We start from the raw sequence: 19410 nt of genomic DNA, 5'->3' as shown, positions 1-19410 counted from the left end.
CGGAGATTTTTTTTTTTTTTTTGTGTCAAGAAAAATAAAGGCCACACGGTACACAGAGTATATTGCAAAAGGTTATTGAAGTCGGTGACTCAGTTACAATAAGAGGGAAAACATATATAATAGAGATTTTACTCTAAAATATAATGGAGTTGGAAATGTCCTAAGGCCTGAAAAACAAACCAGAAATGTTGTAAAACGAAAGAACAAATTACGGCCAACAGAAACAGATTACAAAGTTGAAGCCGAGCGGTTAAGCGGAGACAGAGAGTCAGAATTACTAGCTCCAGCGAATATAAGGCCCACAACTTTGTGACTACGCTGCCGGATGGATTCTTTGACCGAAGTATTCAGATCCCACACTACAAAAAAATGATTGATTTACATCATTTATTTTATAAATTTGTGTCATGTTTAAACGATGCAAAAATAATTTACATCACTTTAATGAATGATTTACATTCTGTTGATGCAAATAATTTGTATCGATTGAGATAAATATTTGTTTCAATTAATAAATTTGATGTTCATTTACATCAGTTACAAAAAATGATATAAGACTTACATCATTTTACTAAATTGATATAAAATATTTGAATCATTTCTCAAAACTAATGTAAAATATTTATATCATTTAAAAATTGATGTTAAATTCAATATTATAATAAATAATATGAAAAATAATTTTGTCTGAGTAATATTTAATTATTTATAACTTTCAATCGTTTTTTAATTTTTAATATATTTATTTATTTACAATTAATATTTATAGATAAGTTTAGCTAAACGTAATTAGGCAAACTAATCTGGTATTTATGGAAGATATTGTCTCATCACACCTTAAGAAGTATCGGATGTGGGATACTAGAACATTTTTTTGTTTCTTGTTTACAAACGAAAAAAGGATATTAAATATAAACAATTATCAGCAACATATAAAAATAAGTAACTACTCTTTAGTTTATTACGTCTCTCTTTGATTACTAAATGGATTATTCCAGTAAAAATAAATCATATAACTTACTTGATGATGATGAATAAGGATCCTTAATAATCCAAAAATGAAGATACAACTTTTTTTTTTTTTTTTTTGGTGAAACAAAATAAAGATACAGCTAGGTTTGCTTTGTAGCTGATGATCTGCTATAATTTTTGATCGATCAACTTTTTCAATATTTATCTTCTAATTACTTTTATTCTTTTTAATATATATATATATGTAATTTTAAAATGATATTAATAGAATTTATTTAAACATCAGTTTTAAATGATGTAAATTTTGCATCGTTTTAAAAAATGATTTTATACCAAACATAAATAAATACATCAATTATCTAAATAATGTACATTTTTATTTTAAATCGATTTTTCAAAAGTAATACAATTAGTCCGGGGAAACTTGTCTGGAGCATCTAAGTATACTGGAATGGTACAGGCAACTAAAGACATTTTTAGAGAAGAAGGCTTTCGGGTCAGTCTCTTCGACATTTCTATTTCCTGAAACCCACATCTTATTGTTGTTTAGGCTTTATAGTCTATAAGTAGTTTCAGGTCTGTGGCATTAGGTTTTTATGAGGTCTTGTTCTCTGTTCTGATGTTTGATTCTTTGTTTTTTTCAGGGGTTTTGGCGGGGTAATGTGCCAGCTTTGCTCATGGTCATGCCATATACTTCAATTCAGTTTACAGTACTACATAAGTTGAAGTCTTTTGCATCTGGTTCTACTAAAACAAGTAATGAGTCTACTGAGTAACATCGATGTCTCTTTTGATAGGGTACTTGGTAGATTGTTAGTGCTTTTTTCGTTGTAGTCCCCAAAGGCTATCTTAGTGGTTTGGAAAATAGAATTCACTTAGGTTGATTCTGCAGATTGTGTATGTTGAATGGGTGTTTCTTATAAAAGCTATTGTTAATGACCCCTATCATTTAGATGTCAATGTGTTATCTTACTTATTAGCTCGTTGTACTCTTTTGCAATGCAGAGGATCATATACATCTGAGCCCTTATCTATCCTTCGTCAGTGGAGCGTTAGCAGGATGTGCTGCTACACTAGGATCTTATCCCTTTGATCTTCTTAGGACAATATTGGCATCACAAGGGGAGCCTAAGGTTTATTACTTGACTCATGATAAACCCTGTAGAATAATTTAAATCTCTTGCCCTTGGGGGCTTCTTGATTTTCTTCTTTATTCATGCTTAAGTGACATATAGATGACTGATTGATGACTGTATACAGGTGTATCCAACAATGAGATCTGCATTTGTCGATATTATTCAGTCTCGAGGCATAAGAGGATTGTATAATGGATTAACACCAACTCTTGTTGAGATTGTGCCATACGCTGGCCTGCAATTTGGCACATATGATATGTTTAAGCGTTGGATGATGGTAAGAGAAGAGCAATATATCTCTTATGTGTGATGTTTTGATAAAAACTCTGTCGTTTTTTTTTTGTTTCTGGCGACAATCAGGTCATTTGATTTTTTTTTAACAGGACTGGAATCGATATATTTTATCCTCCAAAAACCCGATCAACATGGACACCAACCTTTCCAGCTTCCAGCTGTTTGTTTGTGGGCTTGGGGCTGGCACTAGCGCCAAGCTTGTCTGCCATCCTCTTGATGTGGTCAAAAAACGATTCCAGGTCAGTTAATCTTACCCAATAGACTCTCTGGAAAGATAATCTGAAAGGATCCAAATCTAGTAAACTCTTTATTTTCACATCATTAAGCACTACACATCATAGACTTGATAAAGAGAATCTCTACTCCACCTAAACCCTAGACAAATCGTGAAAACCTCAGTTCATTCTCCCAAACCAGCTAATTACAATGCTTCTACACTGAACTAGCCCAAGTACTTATCATGTACACGTGGTTCCATGTTTTTGGTCTATCCTTATGGACTTTATCTCAGACTAGGATATCATATTTGCTGCACTATGGTAATTGCTTGGAGAGGCTACTTATTGTTTGCTGGTTAAATCCCACTTGATCTGTCACTGTAGCTTTAGAAAGAAAGCTCAAATTTGTGTGAAACATTTCGTAGATAATAAAAGCTTCTAGCACTTCCCAGTAGATCTCCATGGCAATGATAATGGAGTTGCCTTCAGACATGAGATGATAGAAATGTTAAAAAGATTTTGAAAGACTCTTTTTGTTGCAGATTGAAGGTCTACAGAGACATCCAAGATATGGTGCCCGAGTGGAGCGACGTGCATACAGAAACATGTTAGATGGTCTTAGACAGATAATGATATCAGAGGGCTGGCATGGTCTGTACAAAGGCATTGTGCCATCGACTGTGAAAGCTGCTCCTGCTGGTGCTGTTACCTTCGTGGCCTACGAGTTTACCTCCGACTGGTTGGAATCAATTTCTTGGTAGAGAGTTTACTATGACACTTATATCTTACTGTCTCTAGCATTCATTATAGGCGCAAAGGCCCCAATCACGGGTGCATTAAGTATATCATATGACCATTGATCATTTTTGGAATTATACAAATAAACTTCAAGTGTTGGCAACTATGGAATTTTCTAACAAGTATGGTGGATTTATACAGATTTGCAATTCAAATGTGACTTTAAATATGCATAGAAAAAAATGTTATAAGATTGGGAAGACCATCGAATCAAATACAAGATAATGATTGCACAATTGCTGTAAAATCTCCCATCAAGTTTCATGCCATTTAGGAATTGGTCTCAACCTGACGGAGATCTTTACCCTTAAAAGATCACACTCCAAAAACTCAACGAACAAGAATTAAATCCAAAAGGTTGGGCAAAATCAGCTATATAAGTTATAATATATAACTATTACTACAATTTGTCCTAACCCCGTCTCCTCTCTCTACAAAAACTCTTATCTCTACACTTAAGATACAGCTTTGCAGGTCTTCTTGTTGTGTCCTAAACCCTTGCAGTTGCTACACTGGAGCTGACGCTTGATCATGTCTAGTGGTTCCACCTGCTTACTCTTTGGCCTCCCTGGTGGTGTTCGTCTTGTGGGCGGTGGAGTAACTGAAACAACCCCCTCAACGGGCGGTTCCTCCACCATCATCATCATCATTGTGGTGTTAGGGACAGGGTTAATGGACTCAGCATACGTTGAACGGTAACTGTCTGAGGTAAAGTATCTGGAGCAGTAATCATAAGGGCTTTTCCCGATACATTCAATCACTGCAACTGCGTGGCTACATGGTAAACCAGTAATTCTCCATACCTTACAGTCGCAATCACACTGATTGATATCAACTAAGTTGAGGGATTCACCATGAACCTCGAATAAGCTATTGTGAGGCGCTGAAACCTGAAGTGACCTTGCAAGTTCTATTTCTTTTTGTAGCTTCTCCTCGTTGGTTGGTGTTAGGGTTGTAACCCATTCCCTGGATTGTACCTGATGGGTATATATCGATTGCATCAACTTTGCTCTAAGTTGGTCTATCATTTGCGTTATGGGCAACTCATGTGCTTCGGAAACCCAGCTGTAGAAATCTAGCCCAAAAGTGGAGTTCATGTGGTTATATCTCTCTCCTTCAAACAAAGCATTTGCCCAATGGAATGGTTCACTTTCTATAACCCAAGTGTAAGCATCAGGGGAAATATTTTTTATATTCTCCAAAGAACGGTAATATGCCTCGGGTTGTGTCGCATAAGCTGCAGCATAGAAGTCGTTGAGCATAAACCTTCTTGCTTCATGAGAAAACTGAGCCTGCAAGTCCGTATTTAACTTCTCGGCGAGGTGACGCAGACAATAGGCATGATGCTGTCCTTTTTCAAATACCAGCGGCAATGCATTCTTCTGACCGTTTTGGAAATCTGCGACAAATGTGATTGTCCGGGGCTCGGCCAATGCCAACTTGAGATTCTCCAAAAACCAAACCCAGTTTTCTTCTGTCTCAGAATCCACAACTGCAAAAGCCACTGGAAATATTCCATCTTCGGCGTCAGGAGCTGTAGCAACAAGCATAACCCCTTGGTACTTAGAGTTCAAGACAGCGCTGTCAAGGAAAAGGAGAGGGCGACAACCTTGTCTAAACCCAGATATTGATGCGTAGAACGATATGAAAAGACGATGGAAGCTCGAATCTTCTTTTGTCATGAAAGTTGCGATACTTCCAGGATTTGTCTCCGTGATCTTCTCGCAGAAAGAAGGAAGTTGACTATATGCCTCTTTATAAGAACCTTGAAGCTGCTCTCTAGCGATCTCTTTAGCTCTCCATGCCTGTGAGTAATTCAGTTGAATCCCATACTCTCTTTTAATATCCTCTGCAATATCCTTTGGTTTGTAATCCGGAAAGGCTTTCAACTTCTCCTTGATAATACTTCCAATCCAACCTCTTGTTGCACGGTACCCAGCTTTCACAACCGCTCTCTCACACGTGTGCCTTGAATTCATTTTCTTGATGCAAATCAGCTGCGTAGTCGAAAGCCTCGATGCAGTGATACGCCATGGACAACCTTGAGCCTTGCATTTGACTGAAACACGATGACTATCGTTCTTCTTGTACTTGTAAGTAAACCCATGAGCGATCGAGTACTTGTGCAACACATCTCGGAACTCTGTAAAGCTGTTGAACCTTTGATCAACACCAGTGATTGCGTTTTCCCACTGCTGCGCGGCTTTTACATGCTGTTTCTCGTCAGTCAAAACAAAATTTCCCGGCAAAGGACTGCTTTCTTCAGGCATCATTCCTATTTCAATCTGAAAATCATCTGTTATCATATCATCATCCCCCACGACAATATCTCCTGCGGAAGCTACAGGTACCACTGCTTCCGATGCAGTCGTCCTACTTGATCTGTCAAAAACAAGATGGTGTTCACACATAACTTAAAACAATGTTAGAGAAACAAGATATGGAAAACACACACGAAGCACACACCGACTAGCTGGCATGTTGGTGTCATTCCTGGCATCAGCTTCTTCGGGTAAAACGAATATCTCGACATTTGCTGCATCTGAGGAAAAGCTAACCATGCGTTTGAAATCTTTATCTTTAGAGATGGTGATTAAAGTTTTCTTGTTTCCAGGGAGGAAGTACTTAAGTGTCATAGTCTCCCAACTAAACCCGAAATTTTCAGCTAATTCGGATTTGAAATCACTCATGGAAGTGTCTTGATCGATGTCTATGGCATAAGCATCGCCACCGGAATAAGCTAATGATCCATCTTTATTAGTCACAAACNTGCAGTGATACGCCATGGACAACCTTGAGCCTTGCATTTGACTGAAACACGATGACTATCGTTCTTCTTGTACTTGTAAGTAAACCCATGAGCGATCGAGTACTTGTGCAACACATCTCGGAACTCTGTAAAGCTGTTGAACCTTTGATCAACACCAGTGATTGCGTTTTCCCACTGCTGCGCGGCTTTTACATGCTGTTTCTCGTCAGTCAAAACAAAATTTCCCGGCAAAGGACTGCTTTCTTCAGGCATCATTCCTATTTCAATCTGAAAATCATCTGTTATCATATCATCATCCCCCACGACAATATCTCCTGCGGAAGCTACAGGTACCACTGCTTCCGATGCAGTCGTCCTACTTGATCTGTCAAAAACAAGATGGTGTTCACACATAACTTAAAACAATGTTAGAGAAACAAGATATGGAAAACACACACGAAGCACACACCGACTAGCTGGCATGTTGGTGTCATTCCTGGCATCAGCTTCTTCGGGTAAAACGAATATCTCGACATTTGCTGCATCTGAGGAAAAGCTAACCATGCGTTTGAAATCTTTATCTTTAGAGATGGTGATTAAAGTTTTCTTGTTTCCAGGGAGGAAGTACTTAAGTGTCATAGTCTCCCAACTAAACCCGAAATTTTCAGCTAATTCGGATTTGAAATCACTCATGGAAGTGTCTTGATCGATGTCTATGGCATAAGCATCGCCACCGGAATAAGCTAATGATCCATCTTTATTAGTCACAAACTCTCCCCCTGACTGACATATAGCTATCACTTTCTTCGTCGCCATAACCAAAAACCTTAAAATTTACAGCAAAAAGGAATCTGATTTGAGCAGAAGAAACAAAATTAAAACAATTGAGTAATTATGAAATTGTCAAATTGGGATTTAATAATCATCAGCTAACGCAAGGCTACAAGATGTATTGAGAAAGAATCTCAAATTACGGAACCCTAAGATCCAAAATTGAATATTATTTATTACTAAGAACCCTAAAAACTAAGCAGGGTTGTAGAAAAGGGTACCTTTTGATAAGGCCAAGGTGAAAGAGATAGACCACCACAGCACTGAGTTCTCGTTTCAGGCAAATTTGAAAGTCGGAGGTTTTTTTTTTTTTTTTGTTTTGCTTCGAGAAACAAATCCAGAAGCGAAGAAGAGAGAAGAATAAAGGTCAAAACTCAAAACGGTGCGTTTTGAACATCAAAGATTTAATAAATTACATTAGGGTTTTCAAAACGGTGGTTATGATAATTTTTTTTACTGAGCAGATTTTAGTGGTATTTCAGAGGATTTTCCTTTAAATTTTTTATATTTTTTTTTAATTTTCAGAAGACAAAAAAGCATTAATCAGCCAAAATTGTGTTTTCTTTTATTAATTTTTTTTTGCTAAGGTTTTGTGTGTTTTTTTTTGTTTTTTTTTCATTAATAATGACATATAAATATGGACCGGTCATGTAATGTAACTATATAAAATTTAACTAAAAACTATATAACCTTTTATATTCAAACGATGAACGATATTACAATGACTCCAACCTATTGCCCAAACTTTAGGAGTAGCAACATTAACACACCAAACGAAAAGGAAAACTCACAAGTAGAAAAACTAACACCATGGGGCAACCAGTTAAAAGTCCAAAATTAAACTATCGAACCCTAATTAAACAGCCGCCGTCACATGAATCTCCTTTCTGTTCCGGCCTCATCATCTGTCCACCGTTAATCAAAGCATGAGGTCTTCAAACCACCACTCCAAGTCTAGCATATTCTTCCATCACGTTGTCCATTATGGAGGGAGGAAACCTTAAGAAAGGATACGGAGGCATCTCTGTCAATATTGGAACAGTACTGTTTTTTTGCGCAACAAATGGATGAGTCAACAGCTCTGCCGCGGTAGCCCTACGTGACGGCTGCAAAGCCAAGCACCGCATCAAGAAGTCGTCTGCCACCGGAGATACAAGTACTGGAAGCCTCCACATGTAACGGTCTCCCATATTCAATGGACAACCTCCAAACATCTCAATAACCATACACCCTAGAGACCATATATCAACGGTCGAGGATCCCATCTCTCCGTCCGGTCCAAGAGATTCTGGCGGCATGTACTGCTCCGTACCATGAAACAACGACCTAGAATCCGTACAAGGCTCTTTAGAGAAACCGAAATCAGCAAGCTTAAGATCCCATGGCTCTCCAACAGTGGTGGAAGGGAAGACGAGGACGTTGGCTGGCTTGAGGTCGCAGTGAACGTAGCCGTTTGAGTGAAGAGCGTCGAGTCCTTGTAGGATCATAAAAGCGGCGCGTCGGATCATATTCTCAGGCATCGGCTTCCCACGAAACCGAAAGATCATATTGAAGAGCGTGCCTTTAGAGGCATACTCCATATAGATGTGACATCTTTGTTCTGGTGGGGTGGATAAGTGAACAAAAGAGCTTAAGGCTTGGACGATGCGAGGATGATTGCGGAAACGAAGCATGATCCTAACCTCTTTATGGTAATCCTTCAATTGACTGAACGAAGAAGATGACTTCTTTGCGTAGAGTCGGAAGTTAGAATCGCGTTGGAGAGAGACACAGCCAAAGCTTCCTCTGCCAAGAACAGAGACATGCTTCATTGAAGACTCGTCTACACGCAGAGGTTCTCTCATCATCCTATTCCTATTCATGGTAATTAACAGTACTTGCTTTAAATCTAGGTTATGTTTCGATCTCTGATTTTTCTTCTACTAATTGGACAGATAAGAAAGCGAAACAATTGTAGCTAGTAATGGTTCAATAATAGAGTGCGATACCAATCTATTTATAAGACCTACTTAATTAAGTCGGTTGTTTCACTCCTGACTCCTGTTTCGACTTGTGAAAGGAAACGCGTCTGACGATACATGTTAGATTAATTATTTGATATATTATCATAAGAAAAAAAAACAAGGTATATTCATATCTGATATGATTAAAAACCTAAAATCTAATCCGATTATAAGATTTAATGTTAGTGTAAAATATCCCACATCAGAAAGATGTGAAAAGATTAACTAATATATAAAAGGTTAGGGCCTCTCTACTCATTGCCAATTGGTTTTGAGTTGGAAGCCCATAGTAAAACCCGAATTTAATATTTAACTATTCAAGATACGTATAAGATTAATATCTGATATATTATCACAAGAAAAAAAAAGATTTAAGTCGTTAGTTTTCGATACGGAGTCTTCCGCGATGTTGGTCTTTACCAAGCCACCGAGGATCAACACGATTTTCTATCAGGATTCCTTGGAACGGAAAGCAGGATGTAATTATTCATAGGTATTGATTTAGCTCTAGGGTTTATCGAAACCGGGGGGCTTATATGTTGAATGTTTGCTTCAATACAAGCCATGTGTCGAACTCAAAGTTCTCTGTTTTGTTCTGTCCTGTGTCATAATTCATCAAGACTAAGCTTAGAACCAGGAGATTTTTCAAATTTCCACTCTTTAGTTTAAGCATTAAATATCTGATTTTGTTAATGTTTAACACTGCGGAAGTAGCCAAAACAATTTGATTCTAGGTTCCAGCCTTAAGCTTCAGTTTGTTTGTTTGATTGGGGTTCTTTTGAATTTATGTTGATGTTATGTACTCGTTCTAGCTGCAGTGGAGTATGTTGATGATATGTTTGAATTTATGTTGCTGATATTGATGAAGCTGACAAGGATAACCATCGAGAAGGAGAGCCAGCGTAAGATATACATGCACATCCAAACTGAGATGAACGATAAGATGAGTCCATCCTGATTGATTGGTTACTTGAAGTTCACATCAAACTTGAATGCGTACAGTTTGTCACGGACAATGCTTACAATAGCAAACAGATCCTAGTGATAGAGAAGACTAATCTTGGAAATGATGAGATCATAACCAGAGTAAACCGAGATCCACATGGTCAAGATTGAATGAGATATGGCATCGTGTGTTCTCCTATGTTAGTGGAATTGTCTCCCACTCTTTCACGTTCTGAACATGTTTCTTGTGTATTTAAGAAACGATTGTCTTATAGAATGAATGAAGAGAAAATTGTCTTAAGTTACTTGTGTTCTATCATTTGAAAACAGTTTTGTTACACATCATCCTAGATATTATTTTCTTCTCTTATTTGTAGAATTCTATGTTACCTTATTTTTCTTTTATAATTAAATAAGATATGACTAGTGCAATCGGATTTTAGTTTTAGAATTAAAACTGACCCGACGTTTAGGATTACACAAATAACCTTAATGATCTTTGATTAATTGTCTAAACCAATAAGGGTATTTTGTGGAAATTGGATAAAAGATAGAGGATGACACAAAACTGTACTCCAAATGTGTTAAGATATATGTGTTAGATTGTGATAATTATATATGGGCATATCAAACTGAATAAACAAAATAAAATAAATAGTTTATTTTAAATCACTTATATTGGCAGGAAAAATAAAACTATTTAAAATAAGGGTAAGTTTGTGTTTTAGTACATTTTTGTAACTTAATTGGAAATTTAGTACTAACACTATTCAAAATTGTCAAAAGAGGGGAGCGTGAAATAGAAACGGCGTGAAATAGAAACGTGTGTGGGGTAGAGGTTATTGGAGAAGATTACAAAAAGGGGCTGAGAAATATCTCTCCAACTCTCGTCTCTCTCCATCAGCAAGAAATCTTTTTTTTTTAAAGATTTTGTTTATTCTTTGTTATATATGCCCTTTCAATCTAAAAACTAAAATACTAGTCAATAAAAATTTGTTTTTAAATTTTTTTCAGATAGATAAAAATCTATATCTTTTTCTTTATAATTTGATATGCATTTTATTTGATGATTTTATTGGATAATGTTAAATATTTTTAACATATTTTTGTTTCCGTACACATTATTAAGTGTACTGTACACATAATTAACTGTACATATGTAACTTATTTAATTCTTAGGCTTTCAATATGCTGGATGGTTTAAACCGTACACAAATATTGTTGGATGGTTTGAATCTATACAATATGTTGGATGGTTTAAACTGTACACAAAATATTGCTGGACGGTTTGAATCTATCCAACATGCTGAATGATTTAACAAGTACACAAATTTGCTGGACGGTTTAAATCTATCCAACATGCAGAATGATTTAAACCGTATACAAATATTGCTGGACGAAAGATAAGATATCTATGAAAAATATTTGAAATTATTAAACCAAATGCATATCAAATTATAAAGAAAAAACCATAGATTTTTGTATGTGAAAAAAATTTGGAAACAAAAAATATATTAATAAATATTTGAATAATTAGGTTATATAATTTTTGGTGTAAATAGGTTATATAATATTAAAATTGCTAACAATTGTTGAAAGTTATAGTAGCACAATAGTTAAAGCTGTTTGACTTACTACATTAATCTGGGTTCAAACCTTGCTTATTAAAAATTTTGCTTAAATTAAAAGGATAAAATTGTAATTACACTTATGAATTTTTCTTCCAAAACCCTAATGCCGCCGCCGATTCCTGTAATTTTTTTTTAAACATTTTTCTCTTTAAACTTAAAATTTATAGATCTATCATTAACTTAGAAATTTATGACCAAAATTCGATATTTAACGTGGTTTTTCTCTAGGTGTCATTCATTTTTAAGGAGGAATGAAAGAAAAGTGATTGAAAGAAAAAAGATTGAATTATTGAAAAAAAAATTAGGAGATGAAGATTAGTTTGTTGGGGAAGGTGATGGACCAAGAGATAGAAAAAGAACAAAGTTTGCTAATCATTTGAGATTTAAATGAGCAGTCTTTAATCTTTCTCATTTAAACTTTTGTGATCTGCCATTTTGGGTAATTGTGTAATCATGAATGAATCAGAGAAATCATCATCCTTGGCTTGTGTCTCAGAGAAGATGATGGAAACAAAAAAAAAATAAGGGAAAGAACTTTTTTATTTTATGGAAATTATTAATAAAATGTTCAATGACATTAAACTGTAAATAAGCTATTTTGGTGAGGGTTTGTAAGTCAAAGAAACAGTAGAGCACATTGGCTTATGTGAGTTTTCCTAATTATGAATAGTGAACGTACTACTTTTCAAATTATGTTTGAAAAACGTACTAAAATTTCCAATTATTTCTTAAAATAACTTATGTGTACACATTAGGCAAAGATTGGTCCTTATGTTTATTTCAAATTCCTTTTGTTTATTTCAAATTCCTTTTGTTTTTTTTCAATCTATGTTAATTTCCTAATCACTGATTAATATTTACTTTTTCCATTTTAGGTATTTATTTCTTTAATAAAAAATCATCATCATAAAAATGTTATTTTCCCCATTTTGTTTTATATTTTTAATATTCTCCTTTTTCTATTCTACTAAATAATTGTAACTGTTAAAAATGAGGGATTTTTTGTTCAAAAAAAAAAGAGTTAAAAATGAGGAATTATTGGTTGTAAGATTTTAAAGGATTTGGAAATCCACAAAAAACTTCTTTTTTTATTCTACTAACTTGACCAAATATACATATACATATATATAATAAATAAATGTGGAACCTACATATAAAGATGAAAATATATGATAAGGATACTGATATATGGAGAAACATTAATGTCATTTAATAAGTGAAAAAAACGTGTGGAGTGGAATCGTGTGATTAGGCATATCCGGAGCTGGGCAGGACTGGGCATTGGTCTAGTCGTTTTTAGTAACACAGTTCCGGTAAGTGAAAACGTGGATCATGTGATTAGGCATTTCGTAATCATCATCATTATGCTTTTTTTAGAAGAATTGGTTGGAATAAAATTGAATTGAGAGAATCTGCCATCTTCTTACCCATCTCCTGCTGCCTTTTTCTGAGTATTAAAAATGGAAACTCCGGCGAAGAGAGTGTTGATGACATCCAACGGCGACGATGTTTCCACAAACATCGCTTTCCATCTAGCCAAACACGGTTGCAAGTGAGTAGAGTTCTCCAATTTTGTTTTTTTTTTCTTCTTAAGTTGGTTGTACTGGTGTGTTTAGTTTATAACTCATTCTTTGTGATGGGTTTAGGTTGGTTATGTTGGGAAATGTGGCTTCTCTAAGGAGCATTGTAGACAAGATTAAAGATTCCATTGAGGGATCATTCCCTGTTGAGCTGATTGGACTCGACATGGAATCTGATTCTGAACAAGTTTTCGATGCCGCTGTCCAAAAGGCATGGGCTTGCTGCTCTGGCAATTTCGATGCTTTTCTCAACTCTTATACCTACCAAGGGAAGATACAGGACATTCTTCAAGTGTCTCAAGATGAGTTCAAGAAAACCACAAGGATCAATCTCACGGCGTCGTGGTTTCTACTGAAGGCTGTAGCCTCAAGAATGAAAGAGAATGGTTCTGGAGGCTCTATTGTTTTCATGGCCACTATCGCTAGCGGACAGAGAGGTCTTTACCCTGGAGCTGATGCCTACACTACTACCTCTGCTGCTCTTCATCAACTCGTTCGGGTATATACTACATCCTTCTTAAGTACATCTCCTAATATTTCATTGTTAAGTTGTTGATGAATTGGGGTTTACAGGCGTCAGCCATTAGTCTAGGGAAGCACAAGATAAGGGTCAACATGATCTCTAGAGGGCTGCATCTGGGCGATGAATATCCAGCTTCTGTTGGTAGAGATCGAGCGATCAAGATGATCAAGGATGCTGCGCCGCTCGGCCAGTGGCTTAACCCCAATACGGACCTCTACTCCACTGTTATCTACTTGATCAGTGACGGCTCACGCTTCATGACAGGCACCACTATTTTGGTCGATGGAGCACAGTCTCTTACGCGACCCCGTCTCAAATCCTATATGTGATCTTAATGAGCACAGTCTCGTACGCGACCCCGTCTCAAATCTTGCGATGACAGGCACCACTGTTTTGCCTATATCTACTATTGTAATTCCATGTTAATTGTGTGTGTTTCCTGGAAAAGTGACTTTGGGATCAAGTTTGAATAACTTTGGAGGGATGAATAATTCCTCTAGGCAATGATTTTTATTTTAAGACTTTTTTTTGTCAAAATCGTTGCCTAGAAGAAAGCAAATAGCCAAATTAGTCAATAACCTCAACATCATTCGAGCCCATTGTTTCGTTGAATACTTGAATCCAATCAACTTTTTGGTTGGCGAACTTGTGATACACGTATTTGGAAATAAGAAATTAAAAAACATCCAACCTTGCTAAACCCATGCAAGCCTCAATTTAAATTGTTTAGCAAATAATAAAATAACGTTACTCTCTGAGATCTAGAAGCTATTTTATTTTTGACCAATAATAGTTTGAAAGTTTGATCCGTTGCACCAAAAGTTTGAAAGTCTAAAGGAGTTGCATATATATACATTTAAAAATAATAACAGAGTGAATTAGAAGTCCTAATCAGAATGATGAGGCCGCCATACCTTTTTAAAAGTAATTCCCACCAAACTCTTTTTTCTGATGGATCCGCTAATGTAGCCATATTCCATTGATCTCACTTTCTCTGGCATCTTCGTTGCCGTCTACGTCTCTCTCTCTCTCTCTTTCTTTACCTCTCTTGCCTTTCACACAGACGCATATATACCCACACAGGTCATGTGTGTGTATTTTTTGGAGGTTTTTCAAGTTCCCACCATAAACGCATAGGGAAGTAGGAAATGGAGGATATGTATCAAATGTTCTTTCCATGTTCATCATCGGTGACCAAGGTTGACAACTCTGCACACCACAAGATCAACACTAATGAAGAAGACAAACCCAAGAGTAAGATGAAAAAAGAGAGAGAACCTAAGTTTTCCTTTCAGACAAGAAGCCAGGTTGATATTCTCGATGATGGATACAGGTGGAGGAAGTACGGCCAAAAAGCTGTCAAGAACAATATATTTCCCAGGTACGTACCGTACGTACCTAATAATAGGCTTTTATGCATCTTGGTCATAGCTAATTAATAGACTGATAGATGTATATGAATACATATGTACAGGAGTTACTATAAGTGCACACACGAAGGATGCAGAGTGAAGAAGCAAGTGCAGAGGTTATTAGGAGACGAAGGAGTGGTGGTTACCACTTACCAAGGTGTTCATACCCATCCTGTTGATAAACCCTCTGATAATTTCCACCACATCTTGACCCAAATGCACATCTCCCCTTCCTTTTAGTTACTTTTGCTCTTTTGCATTTCTTATATAATACTACCGCATAAATCTTCGGTCCATATAGGTTTAGTAGGGGTTTATGAATGATGAATTAGTAGAGGAACGGCATGTAATAATCAAAAATGTTGGGAAAGAATGCTAATCTCAAGTCTTGAGACCATTACTTTAAAACTTGAATTAACATATATATGTCAAAAACAGCTAAATTTATTTTTTTGAATAAAATGTAAAATTTATTCGAAAAAACTGTTTTACATCAAGTGCAGACTATAGTTAAAGTTTGAGAGTGCTACTGAATTTTACATTTTGAAAATCTAAGAGAATGTCGAAGGATCCAAAGTCTCAACGGGTAGATAGCCATAGTTCCATGCACCCAACAACTCTGCTTTCACCTTGAAGGGAGAGGAGGCGGTTTCAAATTTGCCTATCAAGTCTTTTAATGAGGAGAGCTGGTGGTACAGCCGCTTCTCCATGTCGACGGTTGTTGCGTTCTTGCCAAAGAGAATGCAGTGTAGCTTGAAAAGTGTAGCACAACAGGAACAGAACAGAGTTTCCCAGAGATTTGTCGGTGAGAAGCTTCTGAGTAGTGTCCCAATCTGTAGTGAACTTAGTAGTGAGAAGCTTTGAGGTGAGACCCGTCCACACTTCAGCTGAAACCGAGCAAGTGAAGAATAGATGATTACGCGTTTCTTGCGGCACACTGCATAAAGGGCAAGATACAAGACTTTGCTGATTCCAGCGAACCATTCGATCACCAGTGGAGAGACGATTGAGTGTAGCTAGCCAAGCTATGAAAGAGAACTTTGGCGCAGCTTGAGAGAACCAGATCCCATCAGCCCACGTCTTTCTCTGTCTTGTCCTCCTAAGATGCTCCCATGTTCCTTTTGTGCTGAATTTTTGCTTGAAACAATCCCCTTTTCCTTTCCAGAGAACCACATCCTCTGCCTCCACCAGTCCTTTTGTTCGAATATGCTCTAGGCTGGTCTCTAATTGGTTTAAATGATCCACTCTATGCCGTCGTCTCCGGTGAGAGAGAGCTTCGGCTACAGTGGCATTTAAACTAATCCCCATGTCAATGCACCCTCGCAAGCCTGATATATCCTTCAAACAACCAAACTGTGACCAATTATCATGCCAGAAGAACACACTCTGCCCATTTTGTATCTCATACCGAACAAAAGCTGAAGCAGTTGATCGATATTTAAGTAATTTCCGCCACATCCAGAAGCCTGAATCTGTTGAAATCTTTGAGGGACCAAAAGGATCCTTTGCGGATCAAATATGTTCGGAGCCATGTAACCCATAGCGAGTTTGAGGTTAGGATTCACCAGATGAGTTTCAAACAGGAGACCTTGTTCACATCATGTAGTGAACGTAACCCTAAACCTCCTTCAGCTTTAGTGGTACACACATCATGCCATGAAACTTTCGCCTTTTTGGTATGCAAAGAAGGACCTGCCCACATAAATGCAGAGCATAAGCTGTCTATCTCTTTGATACAAGCGTTTGGCAAGCGGAAAGCAGACATCCAGAAGCTAGTTAAGCTATGAATAACTGAGCTTATCAGTTGGAGGCAGCCTGCAAAAGACAAGTATCTGCCAGTCCAGCTCCCAATCCGTTCTCTAATTTGTTCTAGTAGTTGACTGTAGTCAGCCGTTGTCATACGCTTGGTTAGTAGGGGTAGTCCCAGGTAGCATACAGGGAGAGTGCTTGATGCAAACGGAAATAGGTGTAAGATCAATTCCTGATCCACGTCTTTAATCCCCGCCATATAAAGCGTAGATTTTTCCAAGCTGATGTTCAAACCCGAATATCCAGCAAAGTCTCTGAAAACCTGAAGAATACCCTCAAGTGAAGATTTCATACCATCCATGAAAACCAACAAATCGTCTGCAAAACATAGATGTGTAAGCTGTATGTTCTTGCATTTAGGGTGATAGCCGATCCGCCTCTCTTGTGCTGCTTTATCTAGTACTGCAGACAATACTTGCATACATATAACGAAGAGATAGGGTGATACGGAGTAACCCTGTCTAAGCCCTCTTTCACTCTTGAAAAGACCAGACAATTCACCATTTACCTGAACCGAAAAGGAGGCAGTAGTGATGCAGAGCTCTATCCACTTAATAAACTGAGGTGGAAAGTTCAGAGTTGTAAGGATACTCAGCAGGAAAGGCCATTGAACAGAATCGAATGCCTTTGAAATATCGATCTTAATTGCACTCCTTGGAGAGACCGTATCCTTATGATAATCTGGTACAATCTCCGATGCTAAGAGAACATTTTTCATAAGAAGCCTATCCTTTACAAATGCGGATTGATTGGGAGCAACAAACTGTGGAAGAAGTATTTTAAGTCGATTGGCGATTATTTTTGAGATTACTTTGTATGTTACATTACAACATGAGATCGGTCTGTAATCCTTCATCTCTATAACTCCTTTTTTCTTTGGTATAAGCGCAAGAATAGTAGCATTGATCCCTTTTGGTAAGAATCCAAACCTGAAAAAGGATTGTATAGAAGTAACAAGATCCTTTTTAATGATAGACCATGTCTCTCGGAGGAATTCCACAGTATAGCCATCGGGGCCTGGACTCTTATCTCTTGGCATTGAGAAAAGAACATCACATATCTCCACCTCTGTTACCTACATTTACAGTGTTGCTCTATCATGATAAGAACAACGGTAGCGTAACAACTCTGATAACTCCTCCTCTGCAATTCCGTGATAATTTGGGACTTTAAGCCCCATAAACTCCCGAAAAAACCTCTCTGCCTCATGCTTAATCTTCTCTTGCGTGTCAGCTATTGTCCCATCTGGACATTTTATTTCTTTGATCGTATTGCGAACTTCCCTTGCCTTTGCAGCCCTATGAAAAACTTTATTGTTGCCATCTCCTACTTTCAACCAATGCAACTTGGACTTTTGTTTCAAGTATCGCTCATCCAACCCAGCGACAAACAACCATCTGTTATAAGCAATAGACTCACTCTGCATTGCCTCATCCGTAGGATTCATCAAAGTCACCAGCTGACAGGCGCATAAATGCTCAAAAGCTTCTCGTGTTTTCTTTGCGAAATTACCAAACTTCTCTCTACTCAGTTGCTTTATTTTTGGGTTTAGGCCTTTTAACTTCTTTGAAAACTGGAACATTGCAGAAGTGGAGTGGTACAATGGTTCAGTGTTTTCCCAGTAGTCTGTGACCATTGGCATAAAACCTGCATCTTCAACTAAAGCATTAGTGAATTTGAAAGGCTTATGCAGTCTAGGTTTATCTCCACCGATCTTGATACGACAACGTAGGTGATCAGAGCACCCTCCAGCCTCAAAAACCCCATACGACTGCTGATGCTCAGAGATCCAAGAGTCATTAATTAGTACCTGTCTAGTTTTTTGCATATCAGACCAAAATCGCGCTTGTTACACCATGTGTATATCGGTCCATGAGTCAGCATATCAGTAAGAGAACAGTACTGTACTGCCTCTTGAAAATCACGCATTCCAGGAAGCACTGCAGAGTTGTATCATAGAGTGAATGCTTCCCCTATCAATATTTCGTTAAAATCACCACAGATCATCCACGGTTTATTACGAAATATTGGTGAGTCTTGGTGATTTCGCAAGTCCTCCCACAGTTCCTTCCTATCCTCTGCACCATTTGCTGCATAAACAAATGATACGAAGAATTCATTGATAGTTCCTTCCATCAGTACCGAACAAGTAACTATCTGTCCACTCGTATAACAAGGTGTGAGCCTGACACTTGGACTCCACACCACCCACAATCTTCCTCTCCGATTAAAAGTGTAGTTTGTTAAATATGACCAGTCTGAAAACACCGATCCTATTATACTTGATGCCTTTGTTTCATTAACCCTCGTTTCTAATAAACAACCAAACTGAAAATTCCCTTGCCTTTGTGCCACCCCAACATAAATCTATCTAACCAGACTAAAAAACCAAAACACTCCTTTTTCTCTACCCACTAACCCTTATCTTTGGGGTTCAGAAGCGCCCTTTCTCTGACCTTTAATATCCATCTCCTTTGGTCTCCGAAACACATCTAATATGTCTGCCAAA

The 19410-nt window shown here is 37.3% G+C and overlaps 6 protein-coding genes across 6 annotated transcripts; 3 read left to right on the top strand and 3 right to left on the bottom strand.

The window, feature by feature from the left end:
- Positions 1388-3578, top strand: LOC104725384 (mitochondrial thiamine pyrophosphate carrier-like). The gene is made up of 6 exons (XM_010444047.2): positions 1388-1468; positions 1617-1728; positions 1978-2105; positions 2233-2385; positions 2492-2641; positions 3163-3578. Exons 1-6 carry the CDS (start codon positions 1424-1426, stop codon positions 3379-3381), a joined length of 807 nt encoding a protein of 268 aa, XP_010442349.1. The 5' UTR covers positions 1388-1423; the 3' UTR covers positions 3382-3578.
- On the bottom strand, positions 3655-7321 carry LOC104751389. The gene is made up of 4 exons (XM_010444048.2): positions 7220-7321; positions 6923-6993; positions 5885-6170; positions 3655-5800 (listed from the first exon to the last, which is right to left on the bottom strand). The coding sequence occupies exons 2-4, from the start codon at positions 6981-6983 to the stop codon at positions 3874-3876; spliced, it is 2274 nt and encodes a 757-aa protein (XP_010442350.1). The 5' UTR covers positions 6984-6993; positions 7220-7321; the 3' UTR covers positions 3655-3873.
- On the bottom strand, positions 7934-8860 carry LOC104728717 (mitogen-activated protein kinase kinase kinase 3-like). Its single transcript, XM_010447662.1, has one exon. The coding sequence runs from the start codon at positions 8858-8860 to the stop codon at positions 7934-7936; it is 927 nt and encodes a 308-aa protein (XP_010445964.1).
- On the top strand, positions 12786-14199 carry LOC104725383 (L-xylulose reductase). The gene is made up of 3 exons (XM_010444046.2): positions 12786-13129; positions 13224-13656; positions 13731-14199. The coding sequence occupies exons 1-3, from the start codon at positions 13038-13040 to the stop codon at positions 14007-14009; spliced, it is 804 nt and encodes a 267-aa protein (XP_010442348.1). The 5' UTR covers positions 12786-13037; the 3' UTR covers positions 14010-14199.
- On the top strand, positions 14640-15489 carry LOC104725382 (probable WRKY transcription factor 45). The gene is made up of 2 exons (XM_010444045.1): positions 14640-15061; positions 15155-15489. Exons 1-2 carry the CDS (start codon positions 14829-14831, stop codon positions 15330-15332), a joined length of 411 nt encoding a protein of 136 aa, XP_010442347.1. The 5' UTR covers positions 14640-14828; the 3' UTR covers positions 15333-15489.
- On the bottom strand, positions 15744-18537 carry LOC104728715. Its single transcript, XM_010447661.1, has 3 exons — positions 17987-18537; positions 16681-17830; positions 15744-16595 (listed from the first exon to the last, which is right to left on the bottom strand). The coding sequence occupies exons 1-3, from the start codon at positions 18535-18537 to the stop codon at positions 15744-15746; spliced, it is 2553 nt and encodes an 850-aa protein (XP_010445963.1).

This window comes from Camelina sativa, chromosome 11, assembly GCF_000633955.1.
Source record: "Camelina sativa cultivar DH55 chromosome 11, Cs, whole genome shotgun sequence".
Taxonomy (NCBI): Eukaryota; Viridiplantae; Streptophyta; class Magnoliopsida; order Brassicales; family Brassicaceae; genus Camelina; species Camelina sativa.
This window is presented reverse-complemented; position numbering and strand designations above follow the sequence as displayed.